The sequence below is a fragment of the Rhinatrema bivittatum genome, chromosome 3, assembly GCF_901001135.1.
Source record: "Rhinatrema bivittatum chromosome 3, aRhiBiv1.1, whole genome shotgun sequence".
NCBI lineage: Eukaryota > Metazoa > Chordata > Amphibia > Gymnophiona > Rhinatrematidae > Rhinatrema > Rhinatrema bivittatum.
The window spans coordinates 589,144,614-589,171,445 of NC_042617.1; the positions used below are offsets into that span (position 1 = coordinate 589,144,614).

Sequence of the window (26,832 nt, forward strand, 5' to 3'; positions counted from 1 at the left end):
CCTGTGAAGGAGTCAGTTGGACCGTTAGATGATTGAGGGGTTAAAGGGGCACTTAGAGAAGATAAGGCCATTGTGGAAAAATTAAACGATTTATTTGCTTCGGTGTTTACTGAAGAGGATGTTGGGGAGGTACCCGTACTGGAGAAGGTTTTCATGGGTAATGATTCAGATGGACTGAACCAAATCACGGTGAACCTAGAAGATGTGGTAGACCTGATTGACAAACTTAAGAGTAGTAAATCACCTGGACCAGATGGTATACACCCCAGAGTTCTGAAGGAACTAAAAAATGAAATTTCAGATTTATTAGTTAAAATTCGTAACCTATCATTAAAATCATCCATTGCACTTGAAGACTGGAGGGTGGCTAATGTATTCAAAATATTTAAAAAGGGTTCCAGGGGCAATCTGGGAAACTACAGACCAGTTAGCCTGACTTCAGTGCCAGGAATATTAGTGGAAAGTATTCTAAAGATCAAAATCACAGAACATATAGAAAGAGATGGTTTAATGTAACAAAGTCAGCATGGCTTTACCCAAGGCAAGTCTTGCCTCAGAAATCCGCTTAACTTTTTTGAAGGGGTTAAACAAACATGTAGATATAGGTGAACCAGTGGATGTAGTATATTTGGATTTTCAGAAGGCATTTGACAAGGTTCTTCATGAGAGGCTTCTAAGAAAAGTAAAAAGTCAATGGATAGGTGGCAATGTCATTTTGTGAATTACAAACTTGTTAAAAGACAGGAAACAGAGTAGGATTAAATGGACAATTTTCTCAGTGGAAGGGAGTGGGCAGTGGAGTGCCTCAAGGATCTGTACTAGGACCTGTGCTTTTCAATATATTTATAAATGATCTAGAAAGGAATATGACGAGTGAGGTAATCAAATTTGCAGATGATACAAAATTATGCAGACTGGTTAAATCAAAAGCGGATTGTGATAAATTGCAGGAGGACCTTGTGAGACTGGAAAATTGGGCATCCAAATGGCAGATGAAATTTTATGTGAATAAGTTGAAGGTGATGCATAAAGGGAAAAATAACCCTTGCTATAATTACACAATGTTAGGTTCCATATTAAGAGCTACTACCTCGGCATCATAGTGGATAATAAGAACATAAGAACATGCCATACTGGGTCAGACCAAGGGTCCATCAAGCCCAGCATCCTGTTTCCAACAGTGGCCAATCCGGCCATAAGAACCTGGCAAGTATCCCAAAACTAAGTCTATTCCATGTTACCGTTGCTAGTAATAGCAATGGTTATTTTTCAAGTCAACTCAATTAATAGCAGGTAATGGACTTCTCCTCCAAGAAATTATCCAATCCTTTTTTAAACCCAGCTATACTAACTGCACTAACCACATCCTCTGGCAACAAATTCCAGAGTTTAATTGTGCGTTGAGTGAAAAAGAACTTTCTCTGATTAGTTTTAAATGTGCCACATGCTAACTTCATGGAGTGCTCCCTCGACTTTCTATTATCCAAAAGAGTAAAAAAACGATTCACATCTACCCGTTCTAGACCTCTCATGATTTTAAACATCTCTATCATATCCCCCCTCAGTCATCTCTTCTCCAAGCTGAAAAGTCCTAACCTCTTTAGTCTTTCCTCATAGGGGAGCTGTTCCATTCCCCTTATCATTTTGGTCGCCCTTCTCTGTACCTTCTCCATCGCAATTATATCTTTTTTGAGATGCAGCAACCAGAATTGTACACATACTTTGAAATTGTCGGTTCAGTGTGCTGCGGCAGTCAAAAAAGCAAACAGAATTTTGGGAATTATTAGAAAGGGAATGGTGAATAAAACAGAGGATGTCATAATGCCTCTGTATCGCTCCATGGTGAGACCGAACCTTGATTACTGTGTACAGTTCTGGTCATCGCATCTAAAAAAAGATATAATTGCGATGGAGAAGGTACAGAGAAGGGCAACCAAAATGATAAAGGGGATGGAACAGCTCCCCTATGAGGAAAGACTAAAGAGGTTAGGACTTTTCAGCTTGGAGAAGAGACGGCTGAGGGGGGATATGATAGAGGTGTTTAAAATCATGAGAGGTCTAGAACGGGTAGATGTGAATCGGTTATTTACTCTTTCAGATAATAGAAGGACTAGGGGGCACTCCATGAAGTTAGCATTTAAAATTAATCAGAGAAAGTTATTTTTCACTCAATGCACAATTAAACTCTGGAATTTGTTGCCAGAGGATGTGGTTAGTGCAGTCAGAGTAGCTGGGTTTAAAAAAGATTTGGATAAGTTCTTGGGGGAGATATTACTAGCATCAGTAGCATAGAATAGACTTAGTTTTTTGAGTACTTGCCAGCTACTTGTAGCCTGGTTTGGCCACTGTTGGAAATAGGATGCTGGGCTTGATGGACCCATGGTCTGACCCAGTATAGCAATTTCTTATGTTCTTAATTTTGCTTTTTCAGAAGGCAAGCAATTCACCAAGTCACACGTACAAGGGCTTCTAACAAAAAAGAGGCAAAATAACATCAGTCCCACCAACCGTTCTTGTGAGTTAAAACTTTTTTTTTTTTTTTTTTTTTTTTTTAACAGGAAGACATCCTAACTGAAGGAATAGATCTTGGGGGCTGGAGCTGAGCTGTAACCCTCAACTTTTCAGCAGAAGGTAACTAACTCTCTTTCTCATCAAAATTAATGAGACTGTACGGTACAAGGACGTTATGCAAATACTTAAAATCAGGAAGCCATAGGTGTACTGTTCAGAACCTCCATGGGACACCAGCCCTGACTCCCTGGAGTAAAAACGTTGCTTTATAATCCCAAACAGTGGCCCATTCTTAGGAAATGAAAGTTTGGAACCAGGCACTAGTTCCTGTTAGAAATACTGGTGGAAGCATTTTTTGTAATTGAAACTTGACGTGAGCTCTGGGCTGTGTTCATGCTGTCCGTGGTATTTATTTATTTATTTATAAGCTTTTCTATGCAGATATTCGTGGCAGCATCATATTGGTTTACATTGTAACAGCAAGGAGGAAAATACATTGAGCAGGGGAGGGGGATACATGGGATAAATAGGAACAATAAACTTAGAAAGGGAAGAAAGTGAACCAAGCAATAACATCAACAACTAAGAGATAATAGAGGCAATAAAGATTCAACAATAATTGTAGTTTGTAATTAAAATTGCAACCACCATCACGGTAGAAATAATTGTGACTAAGGGGGTCATTTTCCAAGGAGATAATTCTGCAAATCGTGCTAACAGCTGTTAACGCAATTTGTGAATGCAAAGTTTTAATTTTGTATTCAGGGGGTGGAGTATATGTAAAGTAGGAAAGAGTTATCATGTGTGGTGAAACAGCCAATAGCTACAACCCTTTCCTTTGCAATACATTGTGTGTTAGAGGCCAGTACAGGTTGAGAGAGAGAGAGAGAGATGCTATAATGTCTCTTCCCTAGACAGCTATTTGTATCCCTATGAGAGGCTCACCTAGTAACTCGAGGTGGGGATTAGGTATGAGTGTAGGGGGTTGGGGGCCACTTTCACATTCAACATGAGACGTACGAACAGAACAGTGGTCTCTTGTGAAGATTTGCTGGCCTTCGGAGTGAGGAAACTCACTCCAAGATGAGATTTGGGCAATGTTCTCTCAAACTAGCTTGATGGACACTCTACCTGGGCAACAACAAGCTAGTTTGAGAGAACATTGCCCAAATCTCATCTTGGAGTGAGTTTCCTCACTCCGAAGGCCATCAAATCTTCACAAGAGACCACTGTTCTGTTCGTACGTCTCATGTTGAATGTGAAAGTGGCCCCCAACCCCCTACACTCATACCTAATCCCCACCTCGAGTTACTAGGTGAGCCTCTCATAGGGATACAAATAGCTGTCTAGGGAAGCAACATTATAGCAACTCTCTCTCTCTCTCTCTCTCCCCCCGTGCACTGCGATGGTGTTTTGTGGAAAATATATTTGCGAATCGTGGCATGCGAAGTTTCCCCACTGCACGAAAAAAGCCTCATTTGCATGGGAAATGCCCCTTAATGCGATATTGGTAAATGAGGCCCCCAGAGGGCCAGGCTGTGATCCATTCTTTCCTGGTGGAAGGTACACAATGCCACATAGTCTGCTGATGTTCACAAAATAAATCCTTTAACTGGGGAAGTTTTGACACCGATGAATAATTTGGCAAATAGCACACTTGCTTCTAGTGTAGTCCTTACAGAAATCAAAGAAATTCAGAATCACAGTCAATAGCATTCAGAGAAATCCTTTGGATCAGGGAATCCTTTCCTTCAAACATCCCTCAGAATGTATTCTTTAGAGATTCTCCGAGCCTGGGACTTTTCCTACTTGATAATGTGCAGACTTCTGTAGCCCAGCAGATGGAACCTGTTAAAATCTCGTGAGCTGATAAAGATGAGCTCCTGCTGACTCTTCCTCAGCAGAACTCTGTCACAGCTCTTTCTCCGAGTCCAGCCTGAAAATTAAGGCAATTCTTCGGTGAAGCCAAAGAGTATGGGACCAACTCCTCTCTCACCTCTGGTTCTCTCACAGGCAGGATCCTCCTCGGACTCCCAGAGTTCTCCATAATCCTAGAGTCCCAGCCACCTTCCTGGGATGGAAGAAGAAACAGCAGCCAAAGTGGGCCCAGAAACGCACGCCTTGTGGGATGAAATATCCGAAAACCACTGCCTTCCTGCTCTCTGATTTCATGCTTCAGTGTGATGCAATCAGTAAAGGACTTTTTTTTGGGTTACTGGGGACTCGCCACCAGCAATTCTCAGACTGACCCTCAGGGAAAAGATCATACAGGAGAGCTTGCTGACATCAGAAGAGCTTTCTATTGATCGCTCACAAAACAGCAACATGCTTCCAATGCAGGGGCAACCAAAACTCCCCTGCCTCTTACACTTTTACTTCCTGTTTACCTTTCTCCCAGCTCTTGCAGGTTTACCATAATGGGACTGCAGCCAGCTGCCTGTTAAAGCTCCTAATAGACACACCAACTGGCCACATCAAAGTCAGTGGTACTGGGTTTTTAAAAGGTTTGGATAAGTTCGTAGAGGAAAAATCCATAAACTGCTATTAATTAATAAGCAATAGTAGCTTGAGATCTATGTAATGTTTGGGAAATTGCCAGGTACTTGTGGCCTGGATTGGCCTCTTTTGGAAACAGGATACTGGGCTTGATGGTTATCCCAGGACAAGCAGGAAACTAGTCCTCACATATGGGTGACGTCACCGAACGGAGCCCAGCACAGGAAACCTTTCTGTCAAAGTTTCTAGAAACTTTTGACTGGCCCTGAGAGGCCACTGAGAATGCCCAGCATGCCATGATATTCTCTGCCACAGGTGTCTCTCTTCAGTCTTCGCTTTTCCGCGCTGCCATTCCCATTGCGGGACTCGAGCCCTTGCGTCCTTCGCAATTCTTGTGACTGAAAAAGTCAATATTTTCTTGATATTCTCTCTCATAGGAGCTCTCAAGCTCGCCGGCTGGTGAGTACCATTTTGATTCTCATATTTTTAGGAATCTTTTTCCTCACACTCGCATCCATCGACAGCCGTCGACTCCAAAATGGCGATGGGATTCAAAAAGTGCCCCGTCTGTAATAGGAATATGTCGATAACTGATCCGCATTTGGAGTGTGTACTCTGCCTCGGAGAAAAACACGATGTCAGTACATGCCCCAAATGTGCAGAAATGACAGTAAAAGGACGGAAAGCCAGACAAGAGAAGATGGAACATCTGTTTCAACAGGATGAATCGATGCCAAAGCGGCCCCGACAACAGGAAACACTGGCACCTTCGGTGCCTGGGCCTTCGTCTTCGCTGATTCCAACCACTTCGTCGATGGACACCTCAGTACCGCCACCGCGTACACCATCGGTGACTTCACCAATTGTACAGCCAGAATTGTCTACATTAATAAGACAAGTGGTCCTACAAGCTCTTAAAGAGCAAAATGTTCCCACAGTTCCGTCGATGCCGACACCGTCCGTGTCGATGCCGATACTTATAGTGTCGATGCCGATGCCTCCAGCATCGATGCCGATGACTTTAACATCGATCCCGATGCCTCCAACATCGATGCCGGTAGTAATACTGATGCCGGTGGTACCACCGATGATGGCATTCTTCTTGCCGCCGAGGATTTCGACGGGTTTCATAACCACTACACCAAGGCTCGGAACACAATCCACGTCACTCTTTGCTCATATTCCATCGAGCCCCTTGAGGTCAATACCATCAGTGCCATTTCCACCGACCACGACATCGACAACATCCCCGCTACCATCGGGGCAACCTGCACTGGAACCTCCAGAAGTTCAAGATGAGGCCTTTTATCGACGCCTTTTACAAAGGTATCAAGATGTGATGGATAACTTACCATCTACTAGGCCACATACTACTTCTGCAGGATTTTCCATCGATGACCCACAGCCAGGTCCTTCAGGACTCCATGTCCCACCTAAACCAATGCCAAAATCACCTTACAGAGAAGATTCTGAAGACTTCTGGGATGATGAACCCTCTCATTTTTCTTCAGAGGAATTCATTTCTAACCCTTCTTCTCCTGATCAAAGAAAGAAGTCACCCCCAGAAGATCTTTCCTTCTCCTCATTTATACAAACCATGTCTGTCTCAATTCCATTCAAACTTACAGCAGAGGAAGACACAAGAGCACAAACCCTTGAGGTTTTACAGTTTGTGGATCCACCCAAACAAGTACTGGCGGTACCAGTACATGAGTTTTACTAGATCTCCAAAAACGAATCTGGGAACACCCAGCTTCTACCCCTGCAGTGAATAAACGTGTGGACACCACCTATATAGTCCAACCAGCTCCAGGCTACCACAAACAGCAATTACCACACCAGTCTGTAGTTGTGGAGTCAGCACAGAAAAAATCTAAACGTGTGCACCCATACTCATCTGTCCCACCAGGTACAGAACACAGATTCCTGGATACACTAGGTAAGAAAGTCTACCAGAGTTCCATGTTGAGCACCAAAATTTCTGCGTATCAACTCTACATCACTCAATACCAGAGGAACCTCTGGAAGCAGATGGAAGAGTTTATAACCTCCTTACCTACCCAGTTCCAGGAGCCTGCACAAGCTGTAATAACAAAGGGACTGGAGGCAGGCAAACATGAGGTGAGAGCAGTCTATGATAATTTTGAGACTGCTTCCAGGACAGCAGCAGCTGGAATCACTGCTCGCAGATGGGCCTGGCTCAAAGCATCTGACCTCAGGGTTGAGGTACAAGACAAACTTGTGGACCTGCCCTGTCTTGGTGACAATCTGTTTGGGGACAAAATTCAAGAAGCTGTACAACAGCTTAAGGACCACACTGAGACTCTACGATAGCTGTCTCAAACCCCTCAAGAGCCTGCTACTCAGTCTTCTCATCGTCCTCCACGAAGAGATATGAGACGTTCCTATTACAGGCCACGCAGATACTACCCACACACTTCTAGGGATAGATCCAGTAGACCTACACAACGCTCCCAGGCCAGACAATCCAGGCCTGCTCGTCCACAACCTCCTGCACAGACAGGCCCTGCAACAGGCTTTTGAAGCAAAGACCAGAGAACAGACCCAACCTTGCAATCCCAAGCCAAATCTACCAGTGGGAGGAAGAATATCCCATTTTCACACAAATTGGCAAAACATAACATCAGATCAATGGGTACTTTCCATAGTCTCTCAAGGCTACAAACTGAATTTCACCTCAGTTTCTCCAGAATTTCCACCAACTTCCTGCCCACAACAAAATTCTCAACTACATCAATTACAAGCAGAATTATCGACCCTTCTGAGATCCAGGGCCATACAACCAGTGCCCCGGACACAGCAGGGAAGAGGATTCTACTCCCGATACTTCCTCATTCCAAAGAAAACCGGAGGCCTACGTCCCATCCTAGACCTCAGAAATCTCAACAAATTTCTGAAGAAAGAAAAATTCAGGATGGTGTCTTTAGGCACCATGCTTCCACTTCTTCAAGCAAGAGATTGGCTTTGTTCTCTGGATCTTCAAGATGCTTCACTCACATTCCAATATACCCTCCTCATCGCAAGTACCTGCGCTTCACGGTACACCATCAACATTACCAATACAGAGTTCTACCATTTGGACTGGCGTCTGCTCCCAGAGTCTTCACCAAATGTCTAGCAGTCATAGCAGGACACTTGCACAAAGAAGGTGTCCATGTTTTCCCATATCTAGACGACTGGCTCATAAGGAGTCCATCTCAACAAGGAGCAATAACTTCTCTCACTCGAACAATTGCCCTACTTCACTCCATGGGATTTCTCATCAATTATCAAAAATCCCATCTCACTCCAACTCATCTGCTTCACTTCATAGGAGCAGAGTTGAACACAGATCTAGCAAAGGCTATTCTACCTATAGATCGTGCAGTTGCCCTCATTCTACTAGCAAATTCCATTTCCTTACGGACACAGACCACAGCCCATCAGTTTCTGATACTGCTAGGTCATATGGCCTCCACAGTTCACGTTACACCAATGGCAAGGCTTGCCATGCGAGTTGCCCAATGGACTTTACGATCACAATGGATTCAAGCCATTCAACTACTACATTTATTTATTTATTTATTTATTTATTTAGGTTTTTATTTTTGGTTTTTATCCAATTATCCAATTCAAGTGACCCACCAACTAAGATCATCTCTACTTTGGTGGATCATCTCTACTTTGGTGGACGAACAAAGACAACCTGTGCTTGGAGAAGAGACGACTGAGGGGGGATATGATAGAGGTGTTTAAAATCATGAGAGGTCTAGAATGGGTAGATGTGAATCGTTTATTTACTCTTTCGGATAGTAGAAAGACTAGGGGGTACTCCATGAAGTTAGCATGGGGCACATTTAAAACTAATCGGAGAAAGTTCTTTTTTACTCAACGCACAATTAAACTCTGGAATTTGTTGCCAGAGGATGTGGTTAAATGCAATTAGTGTAGCTGTGTTTAAAAAAGGTTTGGATAAGTTCTTGGAGGAGAAGTCCATTACCTGCTATTAAGTTCACTTAGAGAATAGCCACTGCCATTAGCAATGGTTACATGGAATAGACTTAGTTTTTGGGTACTTGCCAGGTTCTTATGGCCTGGATTGGCCACTGTTGGAAACAGGATGCTGGGCTTGATGGACCCTTGGTCTGACCCAGTATGGCATTTTCTTATGTTCTTATGTTCTTATGCAAAGGCCTACCCTTTCAACAACCAGTCCCAAAGATAACTTTAACTACAGATGCATCCACCTTGGGATGGGGCGCTCATATACACAATCTCCACACTCAAGGGACTTGGACAAAACTCAAAGCAACATATCAAATCAATTTTCTGGAACTTCGAGCTATACGTTATGCACTGCATGTGTTCAAGGACTGCCTTTCACATAAGACTGTTCTAATCCAAACAGACAACACAGTAGTACATCAACATGGTACATCAGCTTCTTGACAAAGGAGATACGGGCTTGTATCTCCTTTGTCAAGAAGCTGCACAAATTTGGGACTGGGCCCTGAACCACTCAATGTTCCTACGAGCCACTTATCTTGCAGGCATTCACAATGTAGTAGCGGATCGACTCAGACGTCAATTCCAACCACACGAATGGTCCCTGGATCCTGCAGTAGCAACCAGGATATTTCAGCGTTGGGGACAACCAACAATAGACCTCTTTGCGTCACATCTGAATCACAAAGTGGACAAATTCTGTTCTCTTCACAAACAGAACAATCAGCCAGCCAAGGACGCCTTCGCTCACCCTTGGAGCTCAGGCCTACTATACGCGTATCCTCTGATACCACTCATAACCAAAACTCTAGTGAAGTTACAACAGGACAAAGGGTCCATGATACTCATAGCCCCATACTGGCCTCGACAAGTATGGTTCCCCACACTGCTAGACCTCTCAGTCAGGGATCCAATTCGACTGGGAGTAGCTCCCACTCTCATAACTCATGATCAGGGTCGGTTGCGACATCCCAACCTTCAATCCCTATCCCTGACAGCATGGATGTTGAAAGCTTGATCTTGCAACCACTCAATCTTTCATCCAATATATCTCAAGTGCTTATAGCTTCACGTAAACCTTCCACAAGAAAGAACTATGCTTCTAAATGGAAGAGGTTCACTTTGTGGTGCTCCGGAAAGAACATAAATCCTTTCACCTGCCCCACAACTTCGCTACTAGACTACTTATACCATCTTTCAGAATCTGGTCTACAGACTTCATCTGTAAGAGTACACTTAAGTGCAATCTCTGCATACCATAACAAGATAGCAGATGCACCTATCTCCACACAGCCTCTCGTAAGCAGATTTATGAGAGGTTTAACTCACCTTAAGCCACCAATTCGACCACCTGTTACAGAATGGGATCTGAATTTGTTACTAACAAGGCTCATGCGTTCTCCTTTCGAACCCATAGATTCTTGTGATCTTAAATTTCTCACCTGGAAAACTATCTTCCTTATGGCCATTACATCAGCCAGAAGGATTAGTGAGTTACAAGCACTTGTCACGTACGCTCCTTATACTAAGTTCCTACATGACAAAGTGGTTCTCTGAACTCATCCAAAATTCCTTCCTAAGATAGTTACGGAATTCCACTTGAATCAATCCATAAATTTACCCATATTTTTTCCAAGGCCTCATTCCCATCCAGGAGAAACAGCCTTGCATACCTTGGATTGCAAGCGTGCACTAGCTTTTTATATAGACTGCACTGCAATACACAGACAATCCACACAGCTGTTTGTATCCTACGACCCAAGCAAACCAGGTAAAGCAGTGGGTAAACATACTTTATCAAATTGGCTAGCAGATTGCATACAATTTTGTTATGAAAAAGCAGGCCTTCCTCTCCAAGGGCGAGTAAAGGTGCATTCAGTACAAGCAATGTCAACCTCAGTAGCACACCTTCGCTCTGTACCTATTCTGGACATTTGTAAAGCAGCAACATGGAGTTCTCTTCACACTTTTGCAGCTCACTACTGCCTAGACAAACAAGGATGACAAGACTCGGCCTATGGACAATCCGTCTTAAAGAATTTGTTTCCAGCTTAATCCCAACTCCTTCCACATCCAATCTTCTGTGATCTCCGGCTGATCCCTTTTCAACAACAATACTTCACTACAAAATGACTCAGCCTCTAGCTTGCTAATCACCCATATGTGAGGACTAGCATCCTGCTTGTCCTGGGATAAAGCAAAATTGCTTACCTTGTAATAGGTGTTATCCCAGGACAGCAGGATGTAGTCCTCACAGAACCCACCCGCCACCCCGTGGAGTTGGGTATGTTACCTTTATTATTTTATTTTTGCTAACGCTTATTGCTACATACGAGACTGAAGGGAGACCCCTGTGGCAGAGAATATCATGGCATGCTGGGCATGCTCAGTGGCTTCACTGGGCCAGTCAGAAGTTTCTAGAAACTTTGACAGAAGTTTTCCCGCGCTGGGATCCGTTCGGTGACGTCACCCATATGTGAGGACTACATCCTGCTGTCCTGGGATAACACCTATTACAAGGTAAGCAATTTTGCTATCCTTGGTCTGACCCAGTATGGCATATTTTATATTCTTATGTTCTTATGAACTGATTTTCAGAGGGTGCAAATAACTGAAATTTGAACCAGGTAAACTGCACACTAGTTTTGAGTATGACAAGGGTTTTTGATTTTTCCCTAAATTCACCAGCATTTTCTAGCAGATCTGGTGGAAATCCAAATATATTCAATAAACTGGTTGCAATTTCAAATTATTTTGTGAACTTTTTTTTAAAGTAAAGTTTGTACACCTCTGCTGTTTATAATACTCCTTCTGCAAGTAAAACTATGACATTCATCCCACATGTCAGAATTAAATATGTTAGCTGTTTCGGTTTCAGCAATGGGGTTGGTGCTTGTAGCGGGTTAAATCTCTCTCACAGTCCATCTTCTTCAGTGCATTCTCTGATGCTCACATTCAGTTTTTCTGCCACTGATCCCCAAAATGCTATTTCCCCAAATTAGCAGCGAAAACCTAGGCAGCTCATCATAGATCATTCTGATATCAGATATTTAAAAAACCACTTTGCTGCCATTCATTAGTGCAGAATGAGATGCACATAAGAACATAAGAACATAAGAAAATGCCATACTGGGTCAGACCAAGGGTCCATCAAGCCCAGCATCCTGTTTCCAACAGAGGCCAATCCAGGCCATAAGAACCTGGCAAGTACCCAAAAACTAAGTCTATTCCATGTTACCACTGCTAATGACATATTACCAGTACAGCAGCCTTGTTCACAAAAATTAAACAAGAACACAGCATTTGCATCAGTAACTTTATTAGAATTATACTGAGCATATTTATTTTTATGAACAAGAACATTCATCAAAGAGTCACACATTTCCTTTTTGGTTTTGAGTGGACATTATTTAGGCATTTATTCAAGATACTAAAAATCTCAACCAGCCTTTTTACTCTCTGGGACCTGATTAGCTATTAACAACTTTGAATGATAGATTGTAATGTATAGATGTATATGGTAATTGTGTCTGTTTGGGTGAGACACTTGTTAGTAAACCTCTGTGGTGAATATATTAAGAATGTACCTGTCTGAGTATTGTACATACAGCCTGCCTATGTATTTCATTGTATCTTGAGTGATTTTGGATTAGGCATTTTTAAGGTTTTTGTAAACATTCATTAAAGAGACTTGTAATGTATCCAATGTATTTTATGATTCCTTCCCATTTATGATTATAGTTTTTGCAATCTTGATTTCCTATCTTTGTTGTTTAGCACCTGATGTTAGGTTGATGCCTGCATAGAATGAATTGTAGCCACCAATGTAAGTAAGTTATAAAAAACTTTAAATAAATTGTTACGTTTTCAGCTGCTATGCAGCCTCATCGTACCCTGATAGTGATGCCTTCCCACCAGCAGATGTCTCCTCCAAGCTCTATCCCATGCTGTCCCTATCAGCCCCTCCTCCCTGCTGCTATGCAGCCTCATCGTACCCTGATAGTGAGGCCTTCCCACCAGCAGATGTCTCCTCCAAGCTCTATCCCATGCTGTCTCGATCAGCCCCTCCTCCCTGCTGCTATGCAGCCTCATCGTACCCTGATAGTGATGCCTTCCCACCAGCAGATGTCTCCTCCAAGCTCTATCCCATGCTGTCCCGATCAGCCCCTCCTCCCTGCTGCTATGCAGCCTCATCGTACCCTGATAGTGAGGCCTTCCCACCAGCAGATGTCTCCTCCAAGCTCTATCCCGTGCTGTCCCGATCAGCCCCTCCTCCCTGCTGCTATGCAGCCTCATCGTACCCTGATAGTGATGCCTTCCCCCCAGCAGATGTCTCCTCCAAGCTCTATCCCATGCTGTCTCGATCAGCCCCTCCTCCCTGCTGCTATGCAGCCTCATCGTACCCTGATAGTGATGCCTTCCCCCCAGCAGATGTCTCCTCCAAGCTCTATCCCGTGCTGTCCCGATCAGCCCCTCCTCCCTGCTGCTATGCAGCCTCATCGTACCCTGATAGTGATGCCTACCCCCCAGCAGATGTCTCCTCCAAGCTCCATCCCGTGCTGTCTCGATCAGCCCCTCCTCCCTGCTGCTATGCAGCCTCATCGTACCCTGATAGTGATGCCTTCCCACCAGCAGATGTCTCCTCCAAGCTCTATCCCATGCTGTCTCGATCAGCCCCTCCTCCCTGCTGCTATGCAGCCTCATCGTACCCTGATAGTGAAGCCTTCCCACCAGCAGATGTCTCCTCCAAGCTCCATCCCATGCTGTCCCTATCAGCCCCTCCTCCCTGCTGCTATGCAGCCTCATCGTACCCTGATAGTGATGCCTTCCCACCAGCAGATGTCTCCTCCAAGCTCCATCCCATGCTGTCCCGATCAGCCCCTCCTCCCTGCTGCTATGCAGCCTCATCGTACCCTGATAGTGATGCCTTCCCACCAGCAGATGTCTCCTCCAAGCTCCATCCCATGCTGTCTCGATCAGCCCCTCCTCCCTGCTGCTATGCAGCCTCATCGTACCCTGATAGTGATGCCTTCCCACCAGCAGATGTCTCCTCCAAGCTCTATCCCATGCTGTCTCGATCAGCCCCTCCTCCCTGCTGCTATGCAGCCTCATCGTACCCTGATAGTGAAGCCTTCCCACCAGCAGATGTCTCCTCCAAGCTCTATCCCATGCTGTCCTGATCAGCCCCTCCTCCCTGCTGCTATGCAGCCTCATCGTACCCTGATAGTGATGCCTTCCCACTCGCAGATGTCTCCTCCAAGCTCTATCCCGTGCTGTCCCAATCAGCCCCTCCTCCCTGCTGCTATGCAGCCTCATCATACCCTGATAGTGATGCCTTCCCACCAGCAGATGTCTCCTCCAAGCTCTATCCCATGCTGTCCCTATCAGCCCCTCCTCCCTGCTGCTATGCAGCCTCATCGTACCCTGATAGTGAGGCCTTCCCACCAGCAGATGTCTCCTCCAAGCTCCATCCCGTGCTGTCCCGATCAGCCCCTCCTCCCTGCTGCTATGCAGCCTCATCGTACCCTGATAGTGATGCCTTCCCACCAGCAGATGTCTCCTCCAAGCTCCATCCCATGCTGTCCCTATCAGCCCCTCCTCCCTGCTGCTATGCAGCCTCATCGTACCCTGATAGTGAGGCCTTCCCACCAGCAGATGTCTCCTCCAAGCTCCATCCCGTGCTGTCCCGATCAGCCCCTCCTCCCTGCTGCTATGCAGCCTCATCGTACCCTGATAGTGATGCCTTCCCACCAGCAGATGTCTCCTCCAAGCTCCATCCCGTGCTGTCCCGATCAGCCCCTCCTCCCTGCTGCTATGCAGCCTCATCGTACCCTGATAGTGATGCCTTCCCCCCAGCAGATGTCTCCTCCAAGCTCTATCCCATGCTGTCCCTATCAGCCCCTCCTCCCTGCTGCTATGCAGCCTCATCGTACCCTGATAGTGAGGCCTTCCCACCAGCAGATGTCTCCTCCAAGCTCCATCCCGTGCTGTCCTGATCAGCCCCTCCTCCCTGCCTGCACACATCTACATAACTTTGTCTGTCCCTTGCTTCGAGGCCGCATTGATCTACCTTGGCTCATTGATCTACCCACTTGGCTCATTGATCTACCCACTTGGCTCATTGATCTACCCACTTGGCTCATTGATCTACCCACTCTTGCCTTGCAGCCTCCCAAGGTCTATCTTTGTTTTGCCTCATGGCCTTCTGACCTCAGCCCTGCCTTGTCTTGTGGCCTTTTCTTTGCTTTGCCTTGCCCTGTAGCCCCTGGCCCTTCTGACCCTTGCCTTGCTTGTGCTCTTTGGACCCTCTTGCTTCTTATTCTGCCTTCTGGCCTATTTAGGCCTTGTCTTGCTCTGTGGCCTATCTAGGCCTTGTCTTGCCCCTCAGGGTCTTCCTTTATCGCTGCCCTTGGACCTGTATGTTCCCTCTTCTGTCTTGTCCTTATCTTAACCTATTCTTTCCTGTCTTAGTCTGATGCTGTCTAAGCTTCAGTTCCAGACTCACCTGCACGCTGCTCCTGTCCAAGCCTCAGTTCCAGTCTTACCTGCACGCTGTTCCTGTCCAAGCCTTGCTCCAGCCTTACCAGCCTGTCCAAGCCTTGCTTTAGCTTTGTCTTGCCGTTCTGTGCCATCCCGAGGGTAGTATTCCATATGCTCTGCCTGAACCAGAGCCTGAACCAGATCCTTGACAGGATAAGGAAGCAGACTATCGCCTTCACGAGTGGGTGCAGGAACCCCGACGTGTCCTGTGAGTCTGCTTTTAACACAGATGAGAATAATGATGTACGCACTGCTGCACGGTATTTTTTTTCTGCACTTCCTGCCAGATTTTAAAGCCATCACACTACCTTGACTGCATAGAGCGTCAGTTCCTCAACTTTAGATACTGGAATAGAAGAAATGTGGGCTTACCCAGTCTGAGTCTGCTCATGTCTGTACTCACTGTGCTATAGCTCAAATGGATCCTTGATCTGGAATCCCACAGTCCAAGCCAATTGCCTGCAAGACCCCTACATTTTGGACATGAATTAAATTTAGAGGAAAAATTACTCTGCTCTTCCCACATTGCTTTAGATGTGATTCTCTTAACCCACGCAGGTGAAAACATCCTTGCATTCCTAGCTGTTTGCCTCAGATAGAATCTGTTCCATTTGTGCTGCTGCCAATCCGGCCTCCAGAAAGTCCAGGACATGTCCAGCCACAGAACCTTGGCCAGGAGAAAAGCTAATTAAATCTACCTATGGGCAGACTGCTGCAGAAGCTCTCAGCACAGCAGCTCAGAAAACCTCATCTTGCTTGACTGGTTTGAATCCTGTTCCTATTAAGGTAAATTCAGTTTCTATTACTGCACTGAAATCCAGGCCCTGCCAAATACATAGGCAAAAAGATACAGAGAAAATTTACCTTTGGTACATACAGTCACCGCAGGTAGGCAGATTGATCCAGTTAGTACCACCGAGCCCAGCTCAGCTGCTCCAGTTATCTCTAGGAGGTTGCCTGTAACAGCAAATTCTGTCCTGCAACCAGATGAAGGGATGCACAGCCCACACCCAGAGACATCTGTGAAACGTAATGACCATTTGGAAGCAAAAGCTGTTAATCTGAATCCTGGCAGCACTAAAGTAGTTGATCCCTTTACTACTAGGTCCCCCAGAGTCAACTAGCTCTGACATTACAACAGTAAAACCTGCATCTGACTTAAAAGATTTGATTTCTACTCCTTGCATAGACACAGCAAAACCCATTCACCAGGATAACTTAAAATTTTTACTAGTGTCAGCTAACTCAGGTCTTGATTGCAGTGATCCCATGGCTCCCCTCTTCCGTTCACAGACACCAGATTGTCTGAAACAGAAAGGACTAATAGACTCAGGCAAAGTTCGGCCATCTTCAGCTGCTACCCAGCAACTAATAATGAGACCTTCAATGAAGCCTCAGAGAGCAACTTGTGCCTTTACTGAACTTAAATGCACTCTCAAAATTCAGATCCTGAGTCCAACCTTTACACACAAGACCTGTTCCAAAATGCCATACCTATTGCAGATACTGTGATGAAGGTAAGGAAATTACATACTGTACTTCTGTTCTGCCATTTTGCCATGAGAGGACATCTTCAATAACTCTTACAAATTTCTCTCTGCCTTTTCAGCCAGAGAAAATTGAAAAATTACCTCTGTCAGTTGCAGCTAAGTTTCAGCTTCTGAGACCCACTGCTCCTGCAGAACCAGCTCAGAAGAGACATACTGGCTCAGGAGAGTCTCCTGCACCAGAACTTCAACCCAGGAAAGCCCTGTCTCAGACAGCTAACGCTCAGAAGGAGATACTATCCATATCCTGTGCCCAGCTGCCAAGTGCCATGCTCCAAATGCTGGTCCTGTTGCCTCACTTCTAAGAAACCCTGTGCCAGAGATTACATTCTTCATCCATCCTGTACCAGTGGTCCAGAAATCCAAGGATCCACACTTCACACTCCCTATGTCACCCTGTGCCGGTGGTCCCATCCTCTAAGAATACAGAGCTGGTGGTCTAACATCTCAGTCAGCCTGTGCCAGAGGCCCTACATATCGGACACTCTGAGTCAGCAGGCCCCTTATCCAGCTCTGATCCAGTCAGCCCAGGAAAGGCCTCCAGCTCTGACACATCTGTGGAGAGGGCTCCAGCCCAGATGTAGCCAGCCCAGCAGAGGGCTCTCACCCAGATGCAGCCAGCTCAGCCGAAGGTTCTCGCCCAAATACAGTCAGCCCAGCAGAGGCCTCCAGCTCTGATCCAGTCTGCCCAGCTGGGGGCATCTGCCCACAGCCATTCTGCCCAGCTGGAGGTGCCTGCCCACAGCCATTCTGCCCAGGAGAGGGCATCCGCCCACAGCCAGTCCACCCAGAAGAGGGCATCCATCTTCAGCCAGGCAGTCCAGAAGGGGGTGTCCATCTGCAGCCAGTCCACCCAGCAAAGGGCTCAATGCACAGCCAGTCCACTCAGGAGAGGTTGTCTGCCCACAGCCAGTCTTCCCAGCAGGGGGCGTCAGACCACAGCTAATCCACCCTTACCTAGTTCACCCAGGAGAGGGCATACACTCACAGCTAGTCTGCCCAGTAGAGGACATCCACCCAGAGTCAGTCTGCCTAGCAAGGGTGCCTATCATGGCAAACAGCTTCTCAACCAAGTCTCACCTTGCTCACCTAGCGATGCCCCTGTGTAAAATAGGATCCAGGAGGAGGGGTCTTAAAGAGGGGGGTACTGTTACAATTTCAGCTGCTATGCAGCCTCTTTGTACCCTGACGGTGATGCCTCCCTGCCAGCAGAGGTCTCCTTGAAACTCCATCCGTACTGTAAGCTCCTCCTCCCTGCCTGCACCACACCCAGACTCCAGCCCTAACCCTGTCTGTCCCTTGCTTTGATGCTTACACATCAAGTCACCCTTGGCTCCTTGCTCTAGCCACTCTTGCCTTGCGGCTTTCCCAGGACTATCCTTGTTTTGCCTCGTGGCCCCTGGGCCTTCTGACCCTTGCCTTGCTTTGTACCCTTTGGGCCTTCTTGCCTCTTGTCCTGCCTTCTGGCCTGTATAGGCCTTGCCTTGCTCTGTGCCTATCTAGGCCTCTCCTTGACTTGCCCCTCAGGGCTCTTCTGTATTGCTGCCCTCAGGCCTGTTTGTTCCTTGTTGTGTCTTATCATTGTCTTGTCCTGTCTTAGTCTGTTACTGTCCAAGCTTCAGTTCTAGTTGTACCTGCAGGCTGTTCCTGTCTAAGCCTCAGTTCCAGTCGTACCTACAGGCTGTTCCTGTCCAAGCCTTGCTCCATCCTTACCAGCCCGTCCAAGCCTTGCTTCAGTTTTGTCCTACCATTCTGCGCCACTCTAAGGGTGATGTTCCCTACACTCCACCTGAACCAGAGCCATAACATTAATATTAAGAATATATAGTTTCTGAGTCATATATGACAGTCATTTGGGAATAGCAGAAGAAAAGTACATTTATTTAATGACAGAGGCTTCTGACAATGCCAGTCATGTCAGGAACAATACCGGAATTCAGGGGTAATGGTGGCAGAAGATGATTGTCTGTAGTAATATAAAGCTAAGGCTTCCATAGGTGATAAATGACAAAGAGAAGCCAAGACATTTACTGACAAAGCAATTTTTTGACCTTCCAAATGACATTATTTCTTTTGTTCCAGATAATTAGGAAAGCAAAAAAATGGTGTGGAATCCAGGAGTCATTCCCAAACTGCCTTACAGGGATAGACACTGCTATAGGACAATGCCCGTTCATTTTGGAGTTAATTCACGCCTGGCAATTTTGGCCTCCAGGAGGCAAATATTGGGTTTGCCAGAATGTTTATTGTTGTAGAAAGTGATATCTGGGTGTTATTCTGTGTATTTTCAAACCGTCCCAAAGATGTTCACAAGGGCCTGCAAAAGATGGTTGGAATGTGCAGAAGGTGCAGCTCGGGCTCCTCGCTCCTCACTCCTCGCCATTCTAACCTGAAGCTTTCAAAGGGCCAGCACTGCCATTAGGCAACCTAGTGCTCGCCTTGAGCTCCAACATTTGGGGTGAGGGGCAGCAAATCCTGCCAGCGTAAGGGGTTCTGCTGTGCTGCAGCCACTGCTTACTGTAGCAGTCCCTGCGGGGCTAGGGAAATACTGACAGTACCCGAATAAATACAAAAACAGGAGACAGCCCTGTGCTGGAGCTGCAACCAGTCTAGGTAAGCTGGCGGATGGGGGTGAATGAGCAAACATTCCTGCACCGGCCCTGGGTTTCCATTTCTCTCTCCAGAGCCTCTCCCTCGAATGGATTTATTCCAGCTCAGAGCTGGCCTCCCTTTTCCTATTTCTAATGGGAGGAAAAATGTATTTTTTATTTTCTTTTCTTCCCATGTAAAACCAAGGGAGCTGGCCTGTGAAACACTGTTTCCTTTTACTCTGATTCCATTGGAACGAAATCAGAAAAATGTCTCTGTAAAAAGTTACAAAAAAAGTCCCGTTATGAACAATTTTTTGATGCTTTTTAAAAAGACAGTACAGCAATGGCCTCAGCACATCACAACGCTTTATTGAAAAGCAACATTGACAGCCCCTGCCTAGTACCCATCCTCCATTCATACCTCATTATCATAATCACTCTGACAAATATATACTGTTAGGACCTATCCTGTACATATGCATTAACAGTCCTGGCCTCAGACCAATCATTCATGGACACATATCACTGACTATGAAAAAACATAAAAGACACAAAATGTCAAACAAAAGATGTATTTATTAAATCAGGGAGGGTGTATTAAGACAGTAAAGGGATGTGACTGTACGGTCTGAATGCCACCTTGCAGTTTTGCAAATATCTACATCTATACCCAGAGGGGATACCCCCATAGAGATGGTAAAGGTCCGCTGAGCAGGGTACTCCAGTGAGGTCTTCCGTAGAGGTGGTAGTGGCCCGCAGAGCGGGATATACCAAGAATGTTCTCAGCCGAGATGATAGTGGTCCGCAGAGCAGGGTACACAGACAAGGTCCTTAGTGTAGATGGAAATGACCTGCGGAGCAGGGTACACTGGTGAGGGTCCTTGGTAGAGATGGAACCGGTCTGCGGAGCGGGGTGCACCAGTGAGGTCCTCGGTAGAGTTGGTAAAGAACCGCAGAGTGGGTACGTCTGAAGGAGTCCTCCGTAGAGATGGTAATATCTGTAATGGAGGTAGACCTTAGATAATACTGTGGTGGTACTTATATTATGGACCATGACATGTTCTCTCCTGGTCAGACCTGACAGAGCATAACTTCAGGAGATGTAACCTGCTAATAATTAGAAATGGTGTACTTTCGTCATGTCTATTTGGGTCAAAAGACACAAAATTCTGGGTGGACGTTTTATGAGCTTGAGTTCTTTCCAGATAGATGTCTTGTAATCCAGGGAATAAAGAGCTTTTTTACTTTTCTGGACACTTGTCTAGGGAAGAATGTCAGCAAGACAACTGACTAAGGTATGTATGGATGTTGGGGCAAGGGAAGAAGAAAGCAGGCAGATGGATGTTGTGGGAGGGTGAGAAGGAAGCAATGAGAGCAGACACAGGAAAGAGGAGGGGACAGAGGAGAGATGCTGTACGGAGCCACCACCAGGAAGAACAGGGCTGGCCTTTGGGTTGTGCAAGCTGTGCAGACGCACAGGGCAGCATGCTTAAGGAGACACCATTGCCCCCTGCCTCCCACACTCTTCCATATGTTGTCTGCAAGCAGGTGATTCAGAAATGCTGTGAAGGAGGAAGGAAGATGAAGGATTAGCTTGCAGGGAGGAGGAGGAAGAGTGGAGGTGAGAAAAGAAGCGAGAGAGGAAGAAGAGGATGTTTGGGGGAGAGAGAGATAGGGATGCTGGGCACTGTGGGCAGGGAAGATACTGGTGCTGGGCAGAGGAGAGGGGGAGTATGCATGCAGGGAAGGTATGGGTATGCCATGCTGGAGCCACCACCAATGCCACCAATGCCACCAATGCCAGTGCCAGACCTGTGGCAAAGGGGGGTGTGTGCCAATTTCAGTGTAAAGGTTGGCATGAGCCCTTGGTGCTACAGTCTCGTAGGCAAACCTACAAGGTCTACGCCAGCAGGTGGCAAACGCGCCCTATAGTGGGACACACTGGAGCTTCACCTATACCACAGACACACATACCTGAGCTTGTGGTCAGATAAGTAAATTTTAATTTGTTACCCATAATGATTTCTTGCTGACATTTTTCTATTTTCTACTGCATATCCTGTTTTTGCATGGTTTGAAATATCTATATATTTTATCTAGTTAGTGTTTTTAGAATCCTTGCTAGTATTTAAATAACTATTGATTAAGTTAAAGAAAAAAAGTGCCGGTAGCCTCTGGGTCTGGTAACTCACAGGGTACTGCAGGGAGTCATCAAGAAGTAAAATAAATTGTTCAGGTGCCTCTCCAGAGACACAAATACCTGATCTTGTGACCAGATAAGTTGAATTTAAATTTGTTAGTCATAATATAGACTGATTTCTTGCTGTTGTATTTCCTTTGTCTTTGCATGGTTTGAAATATATATATATATAATCTACCTAGTGTTTTTAGAATATAGAAAGACATGGTTTAATGGGACACAGTCAACATGGATTTACCCAAGGGAAGTCTTGCCTAACAAATCTGCTTCATTTTTTTGAAGGGGTTAATAAACATGTGGATAAAGGTGAACCGGTAGATGTAGTGTATTTGGATTTTCAGAAGGCATTTGACAAAGTCCCTCATGAGAGGCTTCTACGAAAACTAAAAAGTCATGGGATAGGAGACGATGTCCTTTCGTGGATTACAAACTGGTTAAAAGACAGGAAACAGAGAGTAGGACTAAATGGTCAATTTTCTCAGTGGAAAAGGGTAAACAGTGGAGTGCCTCAGGGATCTGTACTTGGACCGGTGCTTTCAATATATATATAAATGATCTGGAAAGGAATACGATGAGTGAGGTATCAAATTTGCGGATGAAACAAAATTATTCAGAGTAGTTAAATCACAAGCAGACTGTGATACATTGCAGGGGGACCTTGCAAGACTGGAAGATTGGGCATCCAAATGGCAGATGAAATTTAATGTGGACAAGTGCAAGGTGTTGCATATAGGGAAAAATAGCCCTTGCTGGAGCTACCACCCAGGAAAAAGATCTATTTATTTATTTAAAGGTTTTTATATACCGAAGATCATGTACTAGTACATATCACTTCGGTTTACAGAGAACCAACAATTGGAATTACAGCAAATTGAATGAATGAATACATTGAACATGGAATACATAATAAGGATTAAAGAGAACCTTGAGAGGGCATAACATCCAAACATAAGAATAAGCCTAGCAGCAGCTCAAACGCAAAGAGTATCAAGAGTATAAAAAGTTATCTAGGCATCATAGTGGATAATACTTGGCTCAGTGTGCTGCAGCAGTCAAAAAAGCAAACAGAATGTTGGGAATTATTAGAAAGGGAATGGTGAATAAAATGGAAAATGTCATAATGCCTCTATATCGCTCCATGGTGAGACCGCACCTGGAATACTGTGTACAATTCTGGTCGCAGCACCTCAAAAAAGATATAGTTGCGATGGAGAAGGTACAGAGAAGGGCAACCAAAATGATAAAGGGGATGGAACAGCTCCCCTATGAGGAAAGGCTGAAGAGGTTAGGGCTGTTCAGCTTGGAGAAGAGACTGAGGGGGGGATATGATAGAGGTGTTTAAGATCATGAGAGGTCTTCAATGAGTAGGTGTGAATCGGTTATTTACACTTTCGGATAATAAAAGGATTAGGGGGCATTCCATGAATTTAGCATGTGGCACATTTAAGACTAATCGGAGAAAATTCTTTTTCACTCAACGCACAATAAAGCTCTGGAATCTGTTGCCAGAGGATGTGGTTAGTGCAGTTAGTGTAGCTGGGTTCAAAAAAGGTTTGGATAAGTTCTTGGAGGAGAACTCCATTAACTGCTATTAATCAATTTTACTTAGGGAATAGCCACTGCTATTAATTGCATCAGTAGCATGGGATCTTCTTAGTGTTTGGGTAATTGCCAGGTTCTTGTGGCCTGGTTTGGCCTCTGTTGGAAACAGGATGCTGGGCTTGATGGACCTTTGGTCTGACCCAGCATGGCAATTTCTTATGTTCTTATGTTTAAATAGCTGTGATTGTTAATTTATGGAACAAAGGGGTGGTATCTGAGTTGGTTAAGTGAATAATAAGACCTAAGTACAACTTGTATATTAGTCACTATTAGCAGAATGGCTTTTATTCAGTGTAACATTTGTGGTGCTTTTGTTCCAATGCCTACTATTTCGAGACATAAGGGTTATCCAATTTGTTTTCAGCTGTCTGCAATGAAAAAACAGGAGAGTCATTTGAAAGAGAAATTGTTCAGGTTTCAAAAAAGCTCCCCTATCTTGATGCATCCAGAATATCATCCCCCAGTTTCCACAGAGAATTCAGAATCCCAAGAATAAATGTTTTACAATGGGCTCTGGTAGAACTACCAATCAGATAGTCAACACAATTGCAGAAGAAAGTAGAGACTCTGATTAGGGTTGCCAACCAGCTCCTGATTTTCAGGACAGGCTGATCCAGTCCTGGTTTTATCCCATTGCCTACATGGCATTATGATCATGCTTTTCTAGGGAAATTAATATGAAGATCAGAACTACAAGTCCATGCTAGTAGTGGGAGTCAAATGAGGATTGGATAAACCTGTCCTGAAAATCTGGAGCCAATTGGCAACCCTAACTCAGATAGTAATGTTATCATCCATCTCAGTGACCTTACTAGAAATGGTATCCTTGAGGTACAGAAAGATTTCCAAAATCTAGGGTAAAGGATTAGACCCGTGGCAAAGACTATTGCCTTTTCTGAAGTATTACCTGATTATGAAAATGGAAAGGAAAGGCTATGCCAGATAGATAATTTCAATTCCTGGCTCAAAACCTGATGTAAGGCAAGTGGTTTTGGATACATTGGAGGCTGGAGCTATATATGGAGCAATAAAAGGTTATATGGTAAGAATGGCCTTCATTTGTCTGTGGCAGGAAAGAGGATGTTAAGTGAAAAATTTAGATCATAGATTATCAGGCATTTAAACTAGGAAGCAAGTGTTGCAGAAGGTGGCTAGTGAAATTGGCATGTTATCCCCAAGCAATACAGGAAGTGGGAAGAGAAAGTAACAAAATCAATCAGTTCAAAAAAACAGAAAAGGCGACTAGGAAGAACAGCTGGAAAGCTATGACCACAAATGCTCGTAATCTGAGCAATAAAATCCCAGTCGTCCTGCAGGCCCTGATGGTAGAGGCGGACTTGGACGGTTGAGGCGGACTTGCTGTTATGGAGACATGGTTTACTGAGTCTCACGAATAGGATATAGCCATCCCAGGCTATAACTTGTTAAGGACATACAGGACAGGAGGGGAGAGTAGCTCTTTATGTCAAAAACAATATCCAAGCAACTAAATTGCAAGAAGCATTGTGGACCATCCTAAAAAAAGAAGATGGTGCTTCCATTTTTACTGGTGTGATCTATAGACCTCAGACTCAAACAGAAGAACTGATAGAGATCTGATCAAGGATATCCAGAAGGCGGGAAAGAAGGGATAAGTGTTTCTCATTGGAGATTGTAATCTGCCGGATGTGGATTGGAGCATCCCTTCTGCAGAATCTACAAAAAGTAGAGATAGTGGAAGCCCTTCAAGGGACTCTTCTCAAACATGTGGAAATGGAACCTACAAGGGAGAATGTGATACTCGATCTAGTGCTCACTAATAGGGATAATATCTCTGATGTTTGGATAGGGGATCCACTGAGCACCAGCAATCATCGGATGTTATGGCTTGATAGCGTGAATAGGAAACAGAGAAGTCATACAAAGACCCAAGTTTTGGACTTTGTCAAAATAGAAATATAGAAACATAGAAATGATGGCAGAAAAGGACCAAACAGTCCATCCTGTCTGCCCAGCAAGCTTATGGTAGTATCTGCCACGCCATAAAGGTTACCTACATACTTATCAGTTTCCCAGACCATAAAAGTCAGGGCCCTTGTTGGTTGCTATCTGAGTCCTTCCCCATTACCTCTTGCCATTTAAGCTATTAGAGTTGCATCAGGCTTATTGGTTAAGGATGGTTAATGGGGCGTACCTGGAGGAAGAACTGGAAGGCTGGGAGAAAATGGGTAAGGTGGAACATCATTGGGCCAAATTAAAAGGAGCTATTACAGTGACAACAAAGATATATATGTTAGTAAAGTAAACAAGAGTAACAGGAAAAAGAAACCAATCTGGTTCTCTAAGCAGCTGGCTGAAAAAATTAAGGCAATAAGAACAGCATTCAAGAAGTATAAAGGATCCCAAAAAAAGGAACATAAGGTAGAATATCTGTTAAAACTGAGAGAGTCGAAGAAAGAAATCAGGAAAGCAAAAGGTCAAGCATAAGAAAGGAATGCCAAAGAGGTAAAGCGAGGTGACAAAACATTTTTCAGATACATCAGAGAATCAAGGGAGGCCCAAAGTGGTATAGGGAATGTAACCCTTTCTTGGAGTGTGTTACGTCCCAGTGCACACAATCAAATGTATTTCTTCGGGGATGCTCCGGCTAGCTGACTTGTCCCCAGCTTAACTCTCAATCCCTGAGGGAATTCTTTTAATGGGGGGAAGATCTTGCTTATGGCCCAGATGCTGAGAAAAAGGTCATCAGTGTGTGTGGGTTACTTTGGTGCTTCCTATGAGGTGAGAGGCTGTAAGAATTAAACAGGACCAGGACTGGGTATAAAATAATAGTTTATTCATTCATAACATTAAATAAAGTCCATTTGTCAAAAACCGAGTGTACATCTGATTGCTGGTACAAGATTTTCTTAGAGACAGGTTGGTGTCCTTTGTTATAGACATCTGGGTAGAGCCCATGGTGATTTTAAATGCGCTTACTCTCCCAGCGGCTCTTCCTTTGGAATCCTAATGACAGGGTCCCCTCTGCATTGCAAGAATCCTACTTTTAGTAATGTTCTCCTCCTCGAACACCCAGCCTGTCCTGGTCCCTTGATGGGTGGAAATCCCGATAGGATCTCCTGATGTAGGTTCTTCACTCCTTTAGTTCAGTTGTACCTTGATCCTTGATTGTTTCTTTTTCCTGGGGACTTCTCTTAGGGAAAAGTCAGTGGGATCACGCTTTACCACAGCCTTGCAATCCCAGTGGGGAAGAGGCATCCAAATCCTCCCACTTAAATCAGAGACCAAAAAATACTTTAAAGCTTAAACTGTGTGCTTGCCACATTCAGGTTGTGTATGGGCTCACAGGTCTTCAGTCCCT

General features: G+C 44.9%; 1 protein-coding gene across 1 annotated transcript; it reads left to right on the top strand.

The window, feature by feature from the left end:
- The first annotated feature begins 7,123 nt into the window (after positions 1–7,123).
- Positions 7,124–15,008, top strand: LOC115088674 (extensin-2-like). Its single transcript, XM_029596933.1, has 3 exons — positions 7,124–7,128; positions 12,884–14,136; positions 14,260–15,008. Exons 1-3 carry the CDS (start codon positions 7,124–7,126, stop codon positions 15,006–15,008), a joined length of 2,007 nt encoding a protein of 668 aa, XP_029452793.1.
- Positions 15,009–26,832: the final 11,824 nt, after the last annotated feature.

What these genes read in the sequence shown, in the direction of transcription:
- LOC115088674 (XM_029596933.1), top strand. An exon ending in AGCCTCATCGTACCCTGATA is followed by an intron (nt 14,137 to 14,259) that starts GTGAAGCCTTCC and finishes TCCCACTCGCAG; the next exon opens with ATGTCTCCTCCAAGCTCTAT.